Source organism: Pimephales promelas, chromosome 24, assembly GCF_988280905.1.
Source record: "Pimephales promelas chromosome 24, fPimPro1.hap1.1, whole genome shotgun sequence".
NCBI classification, from domain to species: Eukaryota; Metazoa; Chordata; class Actinopteri; order Cypriniformes; family Leuciscidae; genus Pimephales; species Pimephales promelas.
This window is the reverse complement of record NC_142792.1, coordinates 8,497,043-8,511,495: the sequence shown is the minus strand read 5'-3', so window position 1 is coordinate 8,511,495 and position 14,453 is coordinate 8,497,043. Positions and strand designations below refer to the sequence as shown.

General features: G+C 38.9%; 1 protein-coding gene across 16 annotated transcripts in view; it reads left to right on the top strand.

Annotated features, from left to right (window-relative positions):
* The window catches only part of grip1 (glutamate receptor interacting protein 1), a 221,767-nt gene that overhangs the window by 118,683 nt on the left and 88,631 nt on the right, over positions 1–14,453 (top strand). The window contains exon 1 of one of the 16 annotated variants that reach the window (XM_089126636.1): positions 11,715–12,035. The exons of the other annotated variants lie outside the window; for them this stretch is intronic. Within the exon in view, the coding sequence (XP_088982762.1) occupies positions 11,981–12,035 (55 nt within the window). The 5' untranslated portion in view covers positions 11,715–11,980. Of the gene's footprint in view, positions 1–11,714; positions 12,036–14,453 lie in introns of those variants that run through there. 16 annotated transcript variants of the gene reach the window in all.

Sequence of the window (14,453 nt, the reverse complement as noted above, 5' to 3'; positions counted from 1 at the left end):
ATCAAACAAAAGTTAGTGTATTGGGATGTTTTTGTAATAATACAATGTTTCTCTTTTTTTCTCCCCCTCTCTTGCTGTCATTGCTGCCTCTGCGCCATTTAGGTAAGTCTCTTTAATATTTTAAGTGTATCATTCTGTCACACTTTTGAGAGACTTGTCTTTTTTATGATGACCTGACGGCATCAAATAAAAGACTCAATATTTACAGGCAGTTAAAGGTTACAATGTCATGCTGATGTCAGTGGTTTGTTGGGTGAGAAGGATCATCATTTACTCACCCTCCAAGTCATTCCAAACCTGTATGACTTTTTTTCTTCGGTAAAGATAAGAAAAGAAAAAAAAAATCGAAAAATATGTTTTTGGCCATATAGTGGAAGTCATTGGGGTCTCTTGTTGTATTGGACCCCATTGGGTTTTACTGGATGAAAAAATGGGTCCTACAGTTTTGGAATGTCATGAAGGTGAGTAAATTGACAATTTTCTTCTTGTGTGCAAAACAGATTTTAGGAGGGTTTTTTGGAATTCCAACTGCTAGATATAGACCTGTCATTCCAATTTGGTGTATGTAAATCAGAACTTTTTTAAATGTGAAAAAATGACTATGTGATTTTTATGGCTTTCTATTTTAATATGTATTCTAAAATACTTATTTACTTATATTTAATCCATTTTGACAAAAGATGTCTAAATCTGAGGCACTGTGAAGTCTGAAATCATTAGATGTGGAGCTGGCTGGGTCTTAATAAGATCTGGGGGTTGGGAAAGAAGAGGCGTGCATATCAGCCCTGAAAATAACCGCTTCCCCCTTGCACAGGAAGTGCTTATCAGCATATCCCATGGGGGTGGCAGGCCTGCATAATGCCAGTCTTACTTTCTGCTTGGCTTCCCCTGTCAAAGCTTTATGGCTTTAGGGAACAACTAGCAAGAGGGATGCCGATTGCACCCATAATGCACCATTTGCTATTATTGTATTTTTCCCACCAAGACATCTGCTGTTGTGTAAAGAGGTTATCCACCTCTTTTAGACTCATGTCAGTCGGCTGGGACAAACCAATGGAGGTGTGATTTACTTTACTGTTGTTGGAGGCCAGCTAGCTATTACCTACAGCCCTAAGGCTTCGGAAATAGTGTCTGACTAACCAAAGAACCCATGACATGAGCTTAGAGACTGTCACATTCTGAGTGTTACATTTTGTGGAATGCAGTCAAGTGCAATAACACATTTTAAATGTTGATTTTGATTTTTTTCCATTCCACAAGTTACTGGAATATGGTGTTCACAAACTATTTTACTGCCCTAGTAATGATGTGTTTCTGAGTGAAAAACTGTTAAGGGAGGAACACCATGTTGGATAGGACTTGATTGTATCCATGGGGAATTGATTGGATCATGAAAAGTGGGAAATGAAAAAGTTTTCTTCCCTCGTGAATCCTCTCCTTTTGAGGAGGCTTTTTGACCTGGACGTGGAGGCTAAAGGTTAATCTCAAGCATATCACATATAATTGAGGTTTTTATTTTATTTATTCTATTGACTTGTGTCAGAAATATACTTTTAGAACTTTTCAAGGGGAAATATTTGCCCACTGAGGTTTTTTTTCCCTCTAACAGCACAAAATCTGCCCAAAATCTTTAACCTAGAAAAAGATTTAGTGGAATGAAGGCCCATCAAATAAAATAACGTCATTTCAGTACTTCAAGATCAGCTAATTTTACTTCTGTTAGTTGCTAAGCTAACGTTTTTCACTTTCTTTTGAATTTAAGTTGAAGTTTTTTGTCTGTTCTCTTTGTTTTATTTCAGCTCTAATTTAATTTAGTAGTTTTTAGTTAAAAAATAACAACCCTGCTACTTACAACAGTAATTTGTATAACGTTAAACATTAAATCATTAACTAAATTACTATTAGGCTATTGGTTAAGATTGTTTTCTCCACCATCGTAGCAGAAGTGACCTCAGAAAAGGTATTGGTTAAGATTGTTTTCTCCACCATCGTAGCAGAAGTGACCTCAGAAAAGGAAATGTCATTTTACTTTGCAGAGGTGTGCACTGCGAAATAATGCATGATAAGATCAGGAATGTGTACTAAGAAAGTGAATAGGGACTAGGATAACTTTAACATCAGTCAAATCAAATGCATCTTGAAACTCAGCTTGGACCAGTGAACAGTGTCACAGAAAACCCTTTGTTCAAGTTTTCACAGAGCTTAAAGGGCACTAGCATATGATAGCAGGTGTGTGGATAAAACAGCAGCAGAGCATCTGCTCGATGTGTCGCGGCAGAGGTCAAATGTTGTCAAGGCTCTTATCGGCATAGATGTTCAAGGCTGCGCAGGTCTATTGAACTTCCTGACTCTCTCTCTCTCTCTCTCTCTCTCTCTCTCTCTCTCTCTCTCTCTCTCACACACACACACAGTCATCTGCCCTCTGGGTGGCCTTGATCCTGATTAAATGCAGATATGCTGATAGCCGAGCCGAGGGTTCAGTAATAACATTGACGAAGATTGATGGGCCCTGTCTGTCATTCCTTCATTATGGCGATTCTCTGTCTCTGATGCCAGCAAGTGTTTCCACAGCCATCCCACTTGGGATGAATGACTGATTATATTGAATATTAATGCATTTGGGCCAGATTTAATTGATATCATATGCATTTATTTGTTGAAAAATGCAGTTTAAAAGGCAATATTCAAAAATATTAGTATTATTCTAAATAATAGTTTTCTGTTAACAGAAGTTTTGAGGATTTTTTCAGGATTCTTAAGTTCAGATGAACAGTGTTTATTTGAAAGAATGTTATTTATTGTAATATTCTAAAACTTTTTGTTCAATTTAATTCTTCTTTTCTGAATGAAAGTATTGATTTCTTAATCTTTCTGACCCCTAACCGGTAACCGGTTTATTTGTTGTAAAATTAGTTTTCAGAGTTTGGTAGAAGACACACTAAGCAAGTAAAATGGCTCCCTCTGCTGGCCATCGTAAGCTTTACATTAATATCCAAACCACTTTTAAAATGTCAGTGGCATAATCATTTGTCGCAGTGAACTCAACGTCATTAAGAGCTCAATTGATCATTTAACATTGGCCTGCTTAATTGTACCTAACCTGACCCTCACTTTGACTCCACCTCCCCTTCTCTCTCTCTCTCTCTCTCTCTCTCTCTCTCTCTCTGTTTGACTGTGTCCCTTCACTGCAGTGGTTCATTGGGTTCTGGTCTTATACGGGAAGCATTCTAGGTCAATTGACCTTTAAATGAGGGGTTTTCATTTGCAGCCGTTGACTGTGATGGGGAAAAGTCAATGAAACACGCATACTCACACACACACACACACACAACATAGTGCATTAACAGCTCTGTGTGCATTTGCTGAGTCAGATGATCAAGTCATTATACTTGTGTGCTTATCCTATCCATCATCCTCCCTCTAAATCCATATGGTGCAGACATACAAAGCCGCCCTGCAGAGAAATCACTCATATGCATAATATTCATGAGCTGCTTTGCATATTATTACCCTGTGCTTTGCATGGTTATGTTGCTTGTTCGAAGCTCTTCCATATTATTCACTCTCTCACACACACATGCACACAAAACCACACACATTCTTAGAAAGAGGGGCTTCTGCTCCCATATTGCCGGCGGCTCGTCCCACTTGATGTCAACTCCTGTAAGCCACGTGCTGCTGTTCTCAGATCCGCCCTTTTGAGACCGACCGCACTATTTCCATGGCAACCACCTTCAAGTGCATACGTGAAAATCCCCTCCATTTATGTTTGCCGCCCTCTTGTGGAGACAAGAGAGATTTTATGTGTGCATAATGGTGTTGGGTCTATTAGTTAGCCCCTGTTTTAGGAGAGGAGAGGGTCGATTAGAGAGGCGCAGAGGTTGAGGGATTGTTCTCCGAGGTCAGAGCACAGAGTCATGCGACGGCTGCTGCACGGCTGGGCCGGGGTCCGGGTCCCGCTCTCGCTCTCCCGGAGACCCCGTCACACTGAGGAGGAACTGGCATGTGAAGGAGAGGAAGGAGAGGAAGTTGTCAGTCCAGGTGAGAACAGGAGCTGTAAGGAAAAACTGATGTGCCTGTAATTTGATGTAGATCACGAGGAATTTTTGAAAGTGTTAGGCAACAGTGGGGTTTTCAAGGTCAGTTTTTGTAGGTTTTGAAGTACAGGAGCAAACATTTTAGACAAAAATGTTATAAAACCTAGAAATATCATGTAAATATGCTTTTCTTTCAGTATCATCACTCTCTGTGACCGTCTGAACCCCTCACGTTACCAAATGGTTGTTGGGTTAACTTAAAAAAGAAAGTAACCTTACAATTTTTAGTTCATTAAAAGTTAATACAAAGATTAGCTTAATCAACAAATATTTAATTTACATTTGTCTTATCAAAATTACTTGTCATAATATTTTGGATTTATGAATAAGGAAAAGAGACAATATTGATAGTACTGTAGTTATAATAGACACATCTATTTTGAGTGACATTTTGATTGATAGATGACATTTTATATATATATATATATGAATCAAATAACCTGCGGAACCTACGATTCGATCGAACTCATCATGAGTCTTCTTTTCCAAGATAAAAAGTTGCATTCACACTTGGATCAAAGAATGATTGTGATGCTTCTGCAAGGGTTTGTGGGTCATATTCCAGAGCTAGAGAGAGACTTCTTGAGCCAACTGCATGCATTTAATATTTGATTTGGCCTTCAAAGGGAGTGTAGTGGAGATTCTTTTGGTAACTCTTTCTGTGGGAAACAGGGCCGTGTTTCTTTGAGAAATCCCCATCATCAGCATTTCATCGGGAATGATGTATCTGCTTGTAACAATGGAACTGATTGCAAGCGACATTACGAAACGGCAGAATAGTTTAATTTTGCTCTCTTGTGTAGCGACACTCAGCGCTCTTGTGTTTTAAATCCTTATCAGTCTATTTTAACTTGCTGCTCTTTTATCAAGTCAATTCTGTGAGATGGTGATGCTTGACTAGACCTATTAATGCACCTTGGCTGGAAGGCAAGCCTGTCTCTCTTTCAAGTAACTAAAGTAAATTACTAATTTACAACAAAATATCTGAGTTACTTTTTCAAATAATGCAAGTTATTGTGCTTCCCCATTTATTGACTGACCCGTCCCCTGTCCCCATATTGAGAGAAACTGTGAGTAAGTGCAGATGCATTGTGTGTGCTGCTGTGTAAACATGGTTTTTGTAGTTGTAGAATAAATGTGAGCATTTACTGCATCTTGCTCAAAATTAATGAAAACTGAAACACAAACTCAGAATATTAAATTAAATGTGTTAAATAATACATATACTTTATATATTTTATCTCACTTTATCAACAGACGTGAGTTTGCACTTCCTTCAGCCTGAAGCTTTTTAATTTCACTTTTAGTTGAAAAGGGCTTTTACATTTGCCAAAAATAGATTTTTTGTTTTCAAAAAAGAGACAAAGCAAGCCCAAAAGTAACTTAACCCATTTTTTTTTTTTTCTTCATAAAAAGTAGCTTACTATTAAGGTTAAGATATACTTTATTGTCCCTGAAGGGAAATTAGTTTTGGACTCTGTCCATTCCGTAGGTTTTACAGAGACTGCACAAAAGACAGTTCACAACATTTCCTTAGCACATCCTCGACAAACATTCTCTCATATACATTTAAATAGGTGCGTATCATAGTAGTAGACACAGTAATGCCTTCCATTGGCTCTTATAAAAACTTTTAAAATGTTACTTAATTAAAAACTGGCATACTGCACACAAAAAACAGACAACTGTTATATTGCACACTCTCCATATGGCCTACAAAAATACACAACTCGCAAATTGCATACTCCATAGCACACATTACAATTAACATATTGCACTCTCCCATAAAAGGCCCATTGACATATACTGCACACTCTATAGTACCCATAAAATACACAACTGATATATTCTGCAAGGCCTATATGATACACAATTGTCATAATGCACACTAATAACTAACTCTGTTTGTTACTTGCAATAAAGTAACACATTACTTAAAAAGTAGCTTTACCCCAACACTGTGTCCGAAGTAGCAAACGGTCCTGATGAAAGATATTTTGCTCAAGGCCAAGTCAATTTCCCTTTGGGATAAAGTAGTATTGGCAGTCATCCTTAAATTGTCCAGTCATGTCCGCTGGGAGATATTGGGTCCCAGTATTGGCAGTCTTGCAGTAGTGGTATGCCAACCGAGTGTCTTTTTATAGATGTTTGAACTGGTTTGATAACTGATGAGCTGATGAAACAATGTCATGATGGTGTTTGTGAAACTTCCCAAGTTCTTCTTGTACTGTGCGTGTAAACCTCACTCCCCTGATCTAAAGAGGCGCTCTAGCAACTGACACTAGAGGCTGCGGTCTTAGTATCCTTGTTAGAGCGCCTGACTCCCACGCTGGAGACCCTGGTTCGAATAATGCTCGGAGCAGGTCAGTTACGTTCCATCTGCTGTTAAAGATATAAATAATGTTAATGAGAGGATATTATGGGAGTCTTGCTGCATTGTATAATTTTAAGTGCCACATTCCATGGCATCAGGTGGTGATACTGTAAACATTTATTGGCAAGATGCGACTACATTTACTCAAAATGTTGTCTTGAGAGCCAAAAGCGGGCCAGGGTGGATCATTACTACACTTCTGTTTGGCCAATTTTTAGTTTGCACAGCATTATCAGGGGTCGCAAAAGTAAACCAAGTAACAAGATTCTTTCTGCACTCTCCATCAGGTTGCACAGATAATTGGGGTCGCCACGCAGTTCAGTTGGGTAATGCAGCTGCATCACCTTTTTGAAGTCTTTTGCTTCCCAACTAGTAAGACAATGCAAGAAGTATAGCCATGTAAACAAGAATGTTTTTTTTTTTATATTATAATAGTACCCCGAAGACGCATTAGAAGCATCTCATTTGCATTACATTGTGATGCGAACTCTGCACGAAATGGCCGGGGCTTCAATTTACTTCCATTAGACTGAATCAATATAGAGCTTTCTCTGAAACTACAATAGTGAAAGAATGAGAGACAGAGAGATGTGCCTGCTGCTTTATTGTGCTGGCTGTATTGTCACTTAACTTAATTAGAGAAAATTGAGAGAAAATAAGCAGTTTGCTGTATGTATTCTAGGGCTCTCATAGTTAACATAGGATAATAAGATATTCAACACATTATTTTACGTTAAACATTTCTCCACATAATATTTTATGATTTGCTTGGGAAAACCATGCATCATAATATATTAAAAAATAATTGCACTGACAGAAAGGCCACAATTTCCATACTTAAGTATTCTAGATAATTGACTACAATTGGTAGAAGACAATCAAAAAGTCAGATTCAGTTTCTGTGAAAATGAGACTACATTTATCACACTAAAACTGTTTTATTATTAATTCATCTTAAAGGGATAGTTCAATTTGAAATAATTTTTTTGGTATGTTTTAGCTTACCTCAACGGCATCCAAGATGTAAGTGTCTTTGTTTCCACAGTATTTTCAATTTTGATATTTTTAGGTCAAATCGTTGTTGTCTGTCAGTCATAAAATGGAGGTATATGGTCACCACCTCAAAGAGCATGCACAGAGAAGTCCAAATTAAACGTGATTTAATGATTCGTAAATGTAAGTACACATTGATGGCCTAAGACACGAAACGAGCGGTTTGTGTGAGAAAACGAACAGTATTTATATCGTTTTTACCTCTTGTAATCACAGCCACATCCAAGTGATCTGAGGTCGCGGGCGCTTCGGTCTGCGCAAGCGCCGGAAAGTGCCCGAAGTGATCTCTTGTGAGAAAAAAATGTGCACTGTGATTACAACAGGTAAAAATGATATAAATACTCTTCGTTTTCTCACACAAATCGCTCGTTTCGTGTCTTAGGCCATCAGTGTGTACTTACATTTACGAGTCATTTAATTACGTTTAATTTGGACTTCTCTGTGTGTGCTCTTTGAGGAGAACCCCATAGACCTCCATTATATGACTGACAGACAAGAATGGTTTGACCTAAAAATATCAAAATTGAAAATACTGTGGAAACAGAGACACCTACAACTTGGATGCCCTTGAGGTAAGCTAAAACATACCAAAAATTAATTTCAAAGTCAACTATCCCTTTAATATCAATTAACAGGGTCTTATTTCTCAAAAGGAATGACTTATTTTTGCCCACATTACAGCCGCCAGTATAAATCATGTCATCATGTACCCTACTCGTTTTTAAATAGATTCTTCCAGCTGAAGGATGTGCACTGGCACCAAGTACGCATCATTTCAAGCTGCTCCCACAAACATGTTTGTTTACTTGTTTTAATGGCCCACACAGACCCAGTTTTCAGTCCAGTTGAGTGGGATGAGGCGCAAAAGGATGTGCGCTTTATCTAGGCTGAGAATTATAATTATATATGTAAGAGCTTTACATTTCCCCCCCCCCCCCCCCCCCCCTGATTTATTGAAACTACAGTAAGTAGGGCTTGAACTGTGATTACCCTGCAGCATTAAATCTGTTTGATATCAGTCCTTTGATTGATAGTGCAGTTCATCACGTCCACCGCTAGATGCCGCTAGTGTACTATATAATGGAAAACTGTAATCCTCGCCATTTCAGCACCAGTGCTGATGGACAGCTCCCGCCATTGTTCCTTTTGCTCTTTACAGGCTGAAGGGTTTTTACTGCTCATTTATAATAGTTCACTGCTTTTGCTCTTTGTAGGGAAAATGTTCCCGGTCTGCCTCTAGCTTGCTTGTCTAAAACTCGGTGGCTCGATTTTTCATGGTCTGGTTAATCCTAACCTCAAGATATACAGCATTCATGATAATGGCAGCTAAGCTATATCCTCTTTTGGTGGAATGACATGTTCTTTCTTTTAGTAATAATGGTCTTAGTAAATCTGAAGAATTGAGCCCTTCAGTTTTAGAAGCAGAAAATGTCTTATTCGGGAGAGCCATTAAGAGAATTCATCTTCTAAGACCTCCAAGTCAGCAGGTCAAAAGGAAAAATAATAGACTCTATGATAAGCCGAGCAGATTTGTAGTGTTTTTTTCCATCTGTCCAACCGTAGTTGTCATGAACGCTCTCACCATCCAATGACAGATTTGCCTGGACCCCCATCCCGTCATGTTGGCAGCTTCACAATTTAGTTTAATAAGACCTCTGCACACGTGCGTCATGTTGAATCACACATGCATCCATGCACATCAACACCTGCCAGTTATATGTGTTCATCCACCTGCAAATGTAAATGCAGGGACAGCCCTTGTGGAGAGGTTTCCCATTAAGTCAGAGCTGTAATGAGAAATCATAAAGCATCCTACTGGTTTGATTGCCATTGCTGCCATGCTCATACCAAGAAAATTGATTGCACCGTCCTGGGAGATGAACAAGAGACTTGATTTCTCTTTTTTAGGAATGTTTCACACACTTGTGTGGTTCCTATAATTAAGATTGAGGTCGTCATGGACCTTGAGGATACTGATTTGTCCATGAGTGTATATAAAACAGCTTCACAAACCGTCTCAACCACACAGTTTCACTATTTTTGTGATAAAAAAATGTACAATTCGGATATAAACATTGACGTCTCAGGTATCAAAATAGACTACATCGCCTTTTAAAAGTAGCCTGACGCTTCAAATATAGTGTGTTACACCAGTAGGTGGTGACAAATTACTGTTAAAAATGTATGTCATTGCATCGTTCATTCTAGAGATTCGCTTAAACATGCCAATCCATTCAAGTCTTTATGAGTGAGTCATTGAATCGTTCGTTTGAGAAATTAATTCAAATTAATTGATTCATGCATTTTGTCAGGACTTACACGTCATTTTGATTAGTTGTCTATTCAGAATCGTGGGAGAATCATGATACAGAACGCACTTTTCGATGTGAACTTGTCAAGCTATTTCATGGAGTCTTTAAACTGATTCGTTGTTGATTCAAATATTATATGCAAACGCACATCCCAAGCAGGGAGCATTTGTATTGTGGGTTTCTCATGTGGGATGCATGAATTAGAGCTATTTTGGGATAGTCAACCTGGTTTTAAAGTTTATTTGCCTCTGAGTTTCAAATATTTTTTTTTTTTTAGTTTTGGGCCACGATGGAAATGAATGTGTGGTTTACTCCATTTGTTTCTCTTCTTGGGTCATATTCTTTTAATACGAGCACATTGAGGAGGGCTGAATGTGGCCCTGGTGGGTCTTAAACAGTGGGAGGGTGCCTCAGTTCACAGACATCTCCATAAAATTTGCACAGAGCGGAAATCATGCTCCCATCTCTTCCTGCACCAGTGGATTTCTCTTCGAGGCAGCACATTTCCTCCGAGCCTTCAAACTAGTGCAGATGAAATTAACCACTTAACACACAGGCGTTGCATGCACTTGCAAGCTCTGCCCACTGAGAACATGCAAATGCATCTGTCATATTAACGTGGTGATGAATAGTCCAGAGCATTATTTATCCAAGTGGACACACAAATCCCTGTATGTGTGTAATCTGATCAGTTTGCATAATCCCAGTTCTAAACCTCATCCCTCTCTTTAGGAACATTGATCCAATCCGCTGGACCGTCAACCTGGAAGCTTGACTAAATTAAAATGAAGTGAATACAAAAAGAGAGAGAGAGATTAGACCACTTTGATCTCAGGCAAGCAGTTTTAACTGTTATCTCAGACTCTTCTTACAAGCGTCATGGGAGGAACTGGTGGCGATGACCTTAATACTTTCATTCACGTTAAAGACTCATCCAGGCCTGTTTCATACACAAACAGAGATAGACCCCTTTAATACCTAGTCCCTCGTCACTAGGCTTATCGTGCCTCCAAATGTCTGATAATGCGAAGAGATGCCACCACTGACCTAAATGCATGTTATCTGTTATAAAAAGGTCTGTTGTTGTACAGCAGCAATGCCCTGTGAATCACACCAGCCACAATGCAAATTTAGAGGTAAATAAACAGACACGTTTGGCTAATTAACATTTCTGAAATGTGTTTTTGAACATGAGAAACAATCTTATTGTTGTTGCATATTCAATTTTATTTCTCCTTTTGAGGTGACAATTTTTTTTATGATACATTCTGCTCTCCACTCAGGGGAATTGATGATTGTGCTCTTATACATTTTTCCATCTTGAATAAGCATCTAAATGAAAATAACAAGCATATGATAGCGTCACTCTATCCAGAATGGTTATGTAATAAGGTTATAAATGTTGCTTAATATAATATATATCAAAATGCAATCCAAATGCAAAATGTGGTAATTAATTATTTGTGAATGTATGTATTCCTTCTGGAATGTCCAATGATTTTTTTTTTTTTTACAAATTAGTTTCAATCAAATTCAGAACAGCTATTCAAAAATCCCCAAGGAAATGGCTGAAGGAGGTCATTCTTTTCCATGTTTTAGGGATACAATTTGTACAGCTTTATAAGTAATACATTCTTAATCGAATTATGCAGATAGCGAATTTATGATAATGAATTGATTTAAATTGAACCGTTGCCCCTCATAAAGGATTAAAACACTCTAGTGGCGAATAATGCGTTTTAATGGAAAAGTTCAGTTCTGACACTGCTTGCAAATAACTAATTCAATCTACGAAAGAGTCGCTTGTCTCCTGCTGTGCTCAGGTACACGACTAGCACTGAATACACCAAGCATGCAACTTTAAAAGCCCATTCAGATCAGACTGAGTCTCAGATGAGACGCGTCAGCCGCGCTGTGCGTGTTCTTCTGCTGCGCGCGTGTTCCAGTGGATGTTATATGTGGGGGGAAATATGATTTGCCGTTTTAAAGCACGGATCTCATCGCTGCAGGGACGTAGTGTGTGATCGAGCTCTGCATCGCGTTCGGAGTCTGCCTTTCTCCTGTGGGACGCGGCGCCTGTGCTATGTGTGTGCGAGGAACGGTTTTCATCGCAGCCCTTGGATGAGCGCTTCGGCTGAGCTAGAATGATAGCCGTCTCTTTCAAATGCCGATGCCAGATACTGCGGAGAGTGAACAAAGGTACGGTCTCACTTGTTTTCATCCTTGGTTATACCTCATGCAGCCCGCCCCGTTAAGCGAACGCGCGCTTGTATAATATACGGACGTTTACGCAGGGCATTTAGACGCAGAGAGGGGTCACCGGACCTGATTGAGCACAGTGGAATGGACCAACGACGGTCATCAAAACGCGCGCCTTTGTTTTGAAATGTTCTTGCACGAAGCCTGGGGCAAAAAAATACGCACTGAAGTATCGCAATCGCACACCCGACCCCCTTCATTAATATTTAACAGTAGAGTGCTGTAGTTTGCTGGACATCTTAGTGCACGTTTTTCTCAGTATCTGCCTGACAGATTCTCCCCTGTTAATTATTTACCTGAAGGCACTGCTTCATGCTGTGGTTTGGGAATATTGTGTGTATGTTGGTCCTGGTGTGGGAAATGTTTTGTGGATAAGCATCTCTATTGCAAACTTAACTGAATCGGTGAGTTGCTTGTCATGTTGCATTTTGACTGGTGGGGTTCTTTGACTAAAGGCTTTGCCCACTGTGCAATGACTATAAATAGTGTTTTCTTATGAGAGGACTACTACACCAATGAATTATTTTTGTATATTTCATCCTGACTAATAATGGTTTGTGTGAGTTAGCAAACTTGGCATTGCTTAAGAGATTCGGAATGGTGTTGTCATAAATTCTGCAAGTTGTCCTCCCTCAGGGGAAAACACTTGACCTCAATAAGATGAGTAAATACCCAGATGGTTGTGTTAAAAAAAAAGAAGCATTTCAGCCAGAATGAAGATCCCTTTCATCCATGCACAAACCAGTTTCTAACTGGATGGTGCTTATTTCTGCATGCACTGATTTCTGGTCTTAAATATATCTGGTGTAAACTTGTACCTGCTGGTGTTCACATCTGATTTCCCATGATGATGTACTTATGATACTGTTGTGTGTCTGTTATATGGTTTCCCCTGTGGATATTGCCTCCTGGGTCCCAATCCATGACACAGATTTGTTGTGGATAACAGCAGAAATCACCATAAATTTGACATTTTCAGTTCACATTCAGTACACATTCAAATGTGTAAAGAAATGTATTAACTTTATGACGCTTTTGCAAAAGCGTAAATATCCAACGCACATGGCACCCTTTAACGTAAAATGAGACGCAGATATATTTGGGCAGAAGGCGCCCCCTAGTGGTCTAACCCTTACCCTACACCATACCTAAACTTAACCATAACCGAAGCGTCTCATTAGAAGTTAAAGGGTGCCATGTGCGTTGGATATTTACGCTTTTGCAAAAGCATTGTATATGGCGCTTTGAGATGAGAATGCGTTGTGTATTTCCCCCACAGGCTAGACTGCAGGCATGAATCAATCACAAAATAAAGTGTGTGTATATATATACTGTATATATATATATATATATATATATATATATATATATAGGTATTGATATAATATATAATGATAATGATAATAATATATATCATTATTAGACTTCTACATCTAAAATGTCATGTGAAGAGCCTAAAAAAATAGCCCATTTAGCTTGTTGTGTGTAGCCATTCATTTGGACTGTGTGTGTGTGTGTGTGTGTTTGTGTGTGTGTGTGTGTGTGTGTGTGTGTGTGTGTTAGACGGTAGAGTCATTTAACTCGCGATGAGTCAGCGTAACATCTTTTAAAGGTGAAATGAGTGTGTATGAGGAATAACTTATGGCAGATGATGTAAACTAATGGACACTGATGGGTTTCGATGGGCTAATGGTGTCTGGCCACAAAAGGTTAAAGCAATGTGTAATTTTCACTGCATCAGAAATGTCATAATGTTGCTTTGTTTGGTGATAATAGCCAATGCTTTGCAACTGTGAGAAGCCCTGATATTGAAGTAAAGGATAATCAGAGGGGTCTTGCATCGCCCTGAAGGCTGTATTTTGCAATAATGACAGGCTGTGCATGTATCAAATAAACTCATAAATGGACACGTTGTACCTTATTCACTCTTAAATACAAAGGTGCTTCATTGGAATCCATTGTTTAATTTAGAACAATGGACATCCATGGAAACTTTCCATTGCAAATAGGGTGCTGTATAGTTGAAAACATTTTAAATGTTCTGTTCACTAAAGATGTTCACAGTTCTCTGAAAGGTTCTTTGGGGAATCAGAAAGGTTTCCTATGGTATCACTGCAACAACAACAACAAACGCTTTTGGTTCCTTTATTTTTAAGAGTGTTGAATAATGTAGAATATCTGTACCCAAAGAAAAAACAACTGCTTTTTTTTTTTCTTTCATCGGGGTCCACTGCAGCCCTTATTGTTGAGATCGCCTAGTGTTCCTGGCCTTAGCCGTGTGCTGCATTTGTCTTGGTAGTGGCATTTATGGTGTCATGGCCTGTCGGTTTTATATCTCTGTTACACATTTGCAGGCAT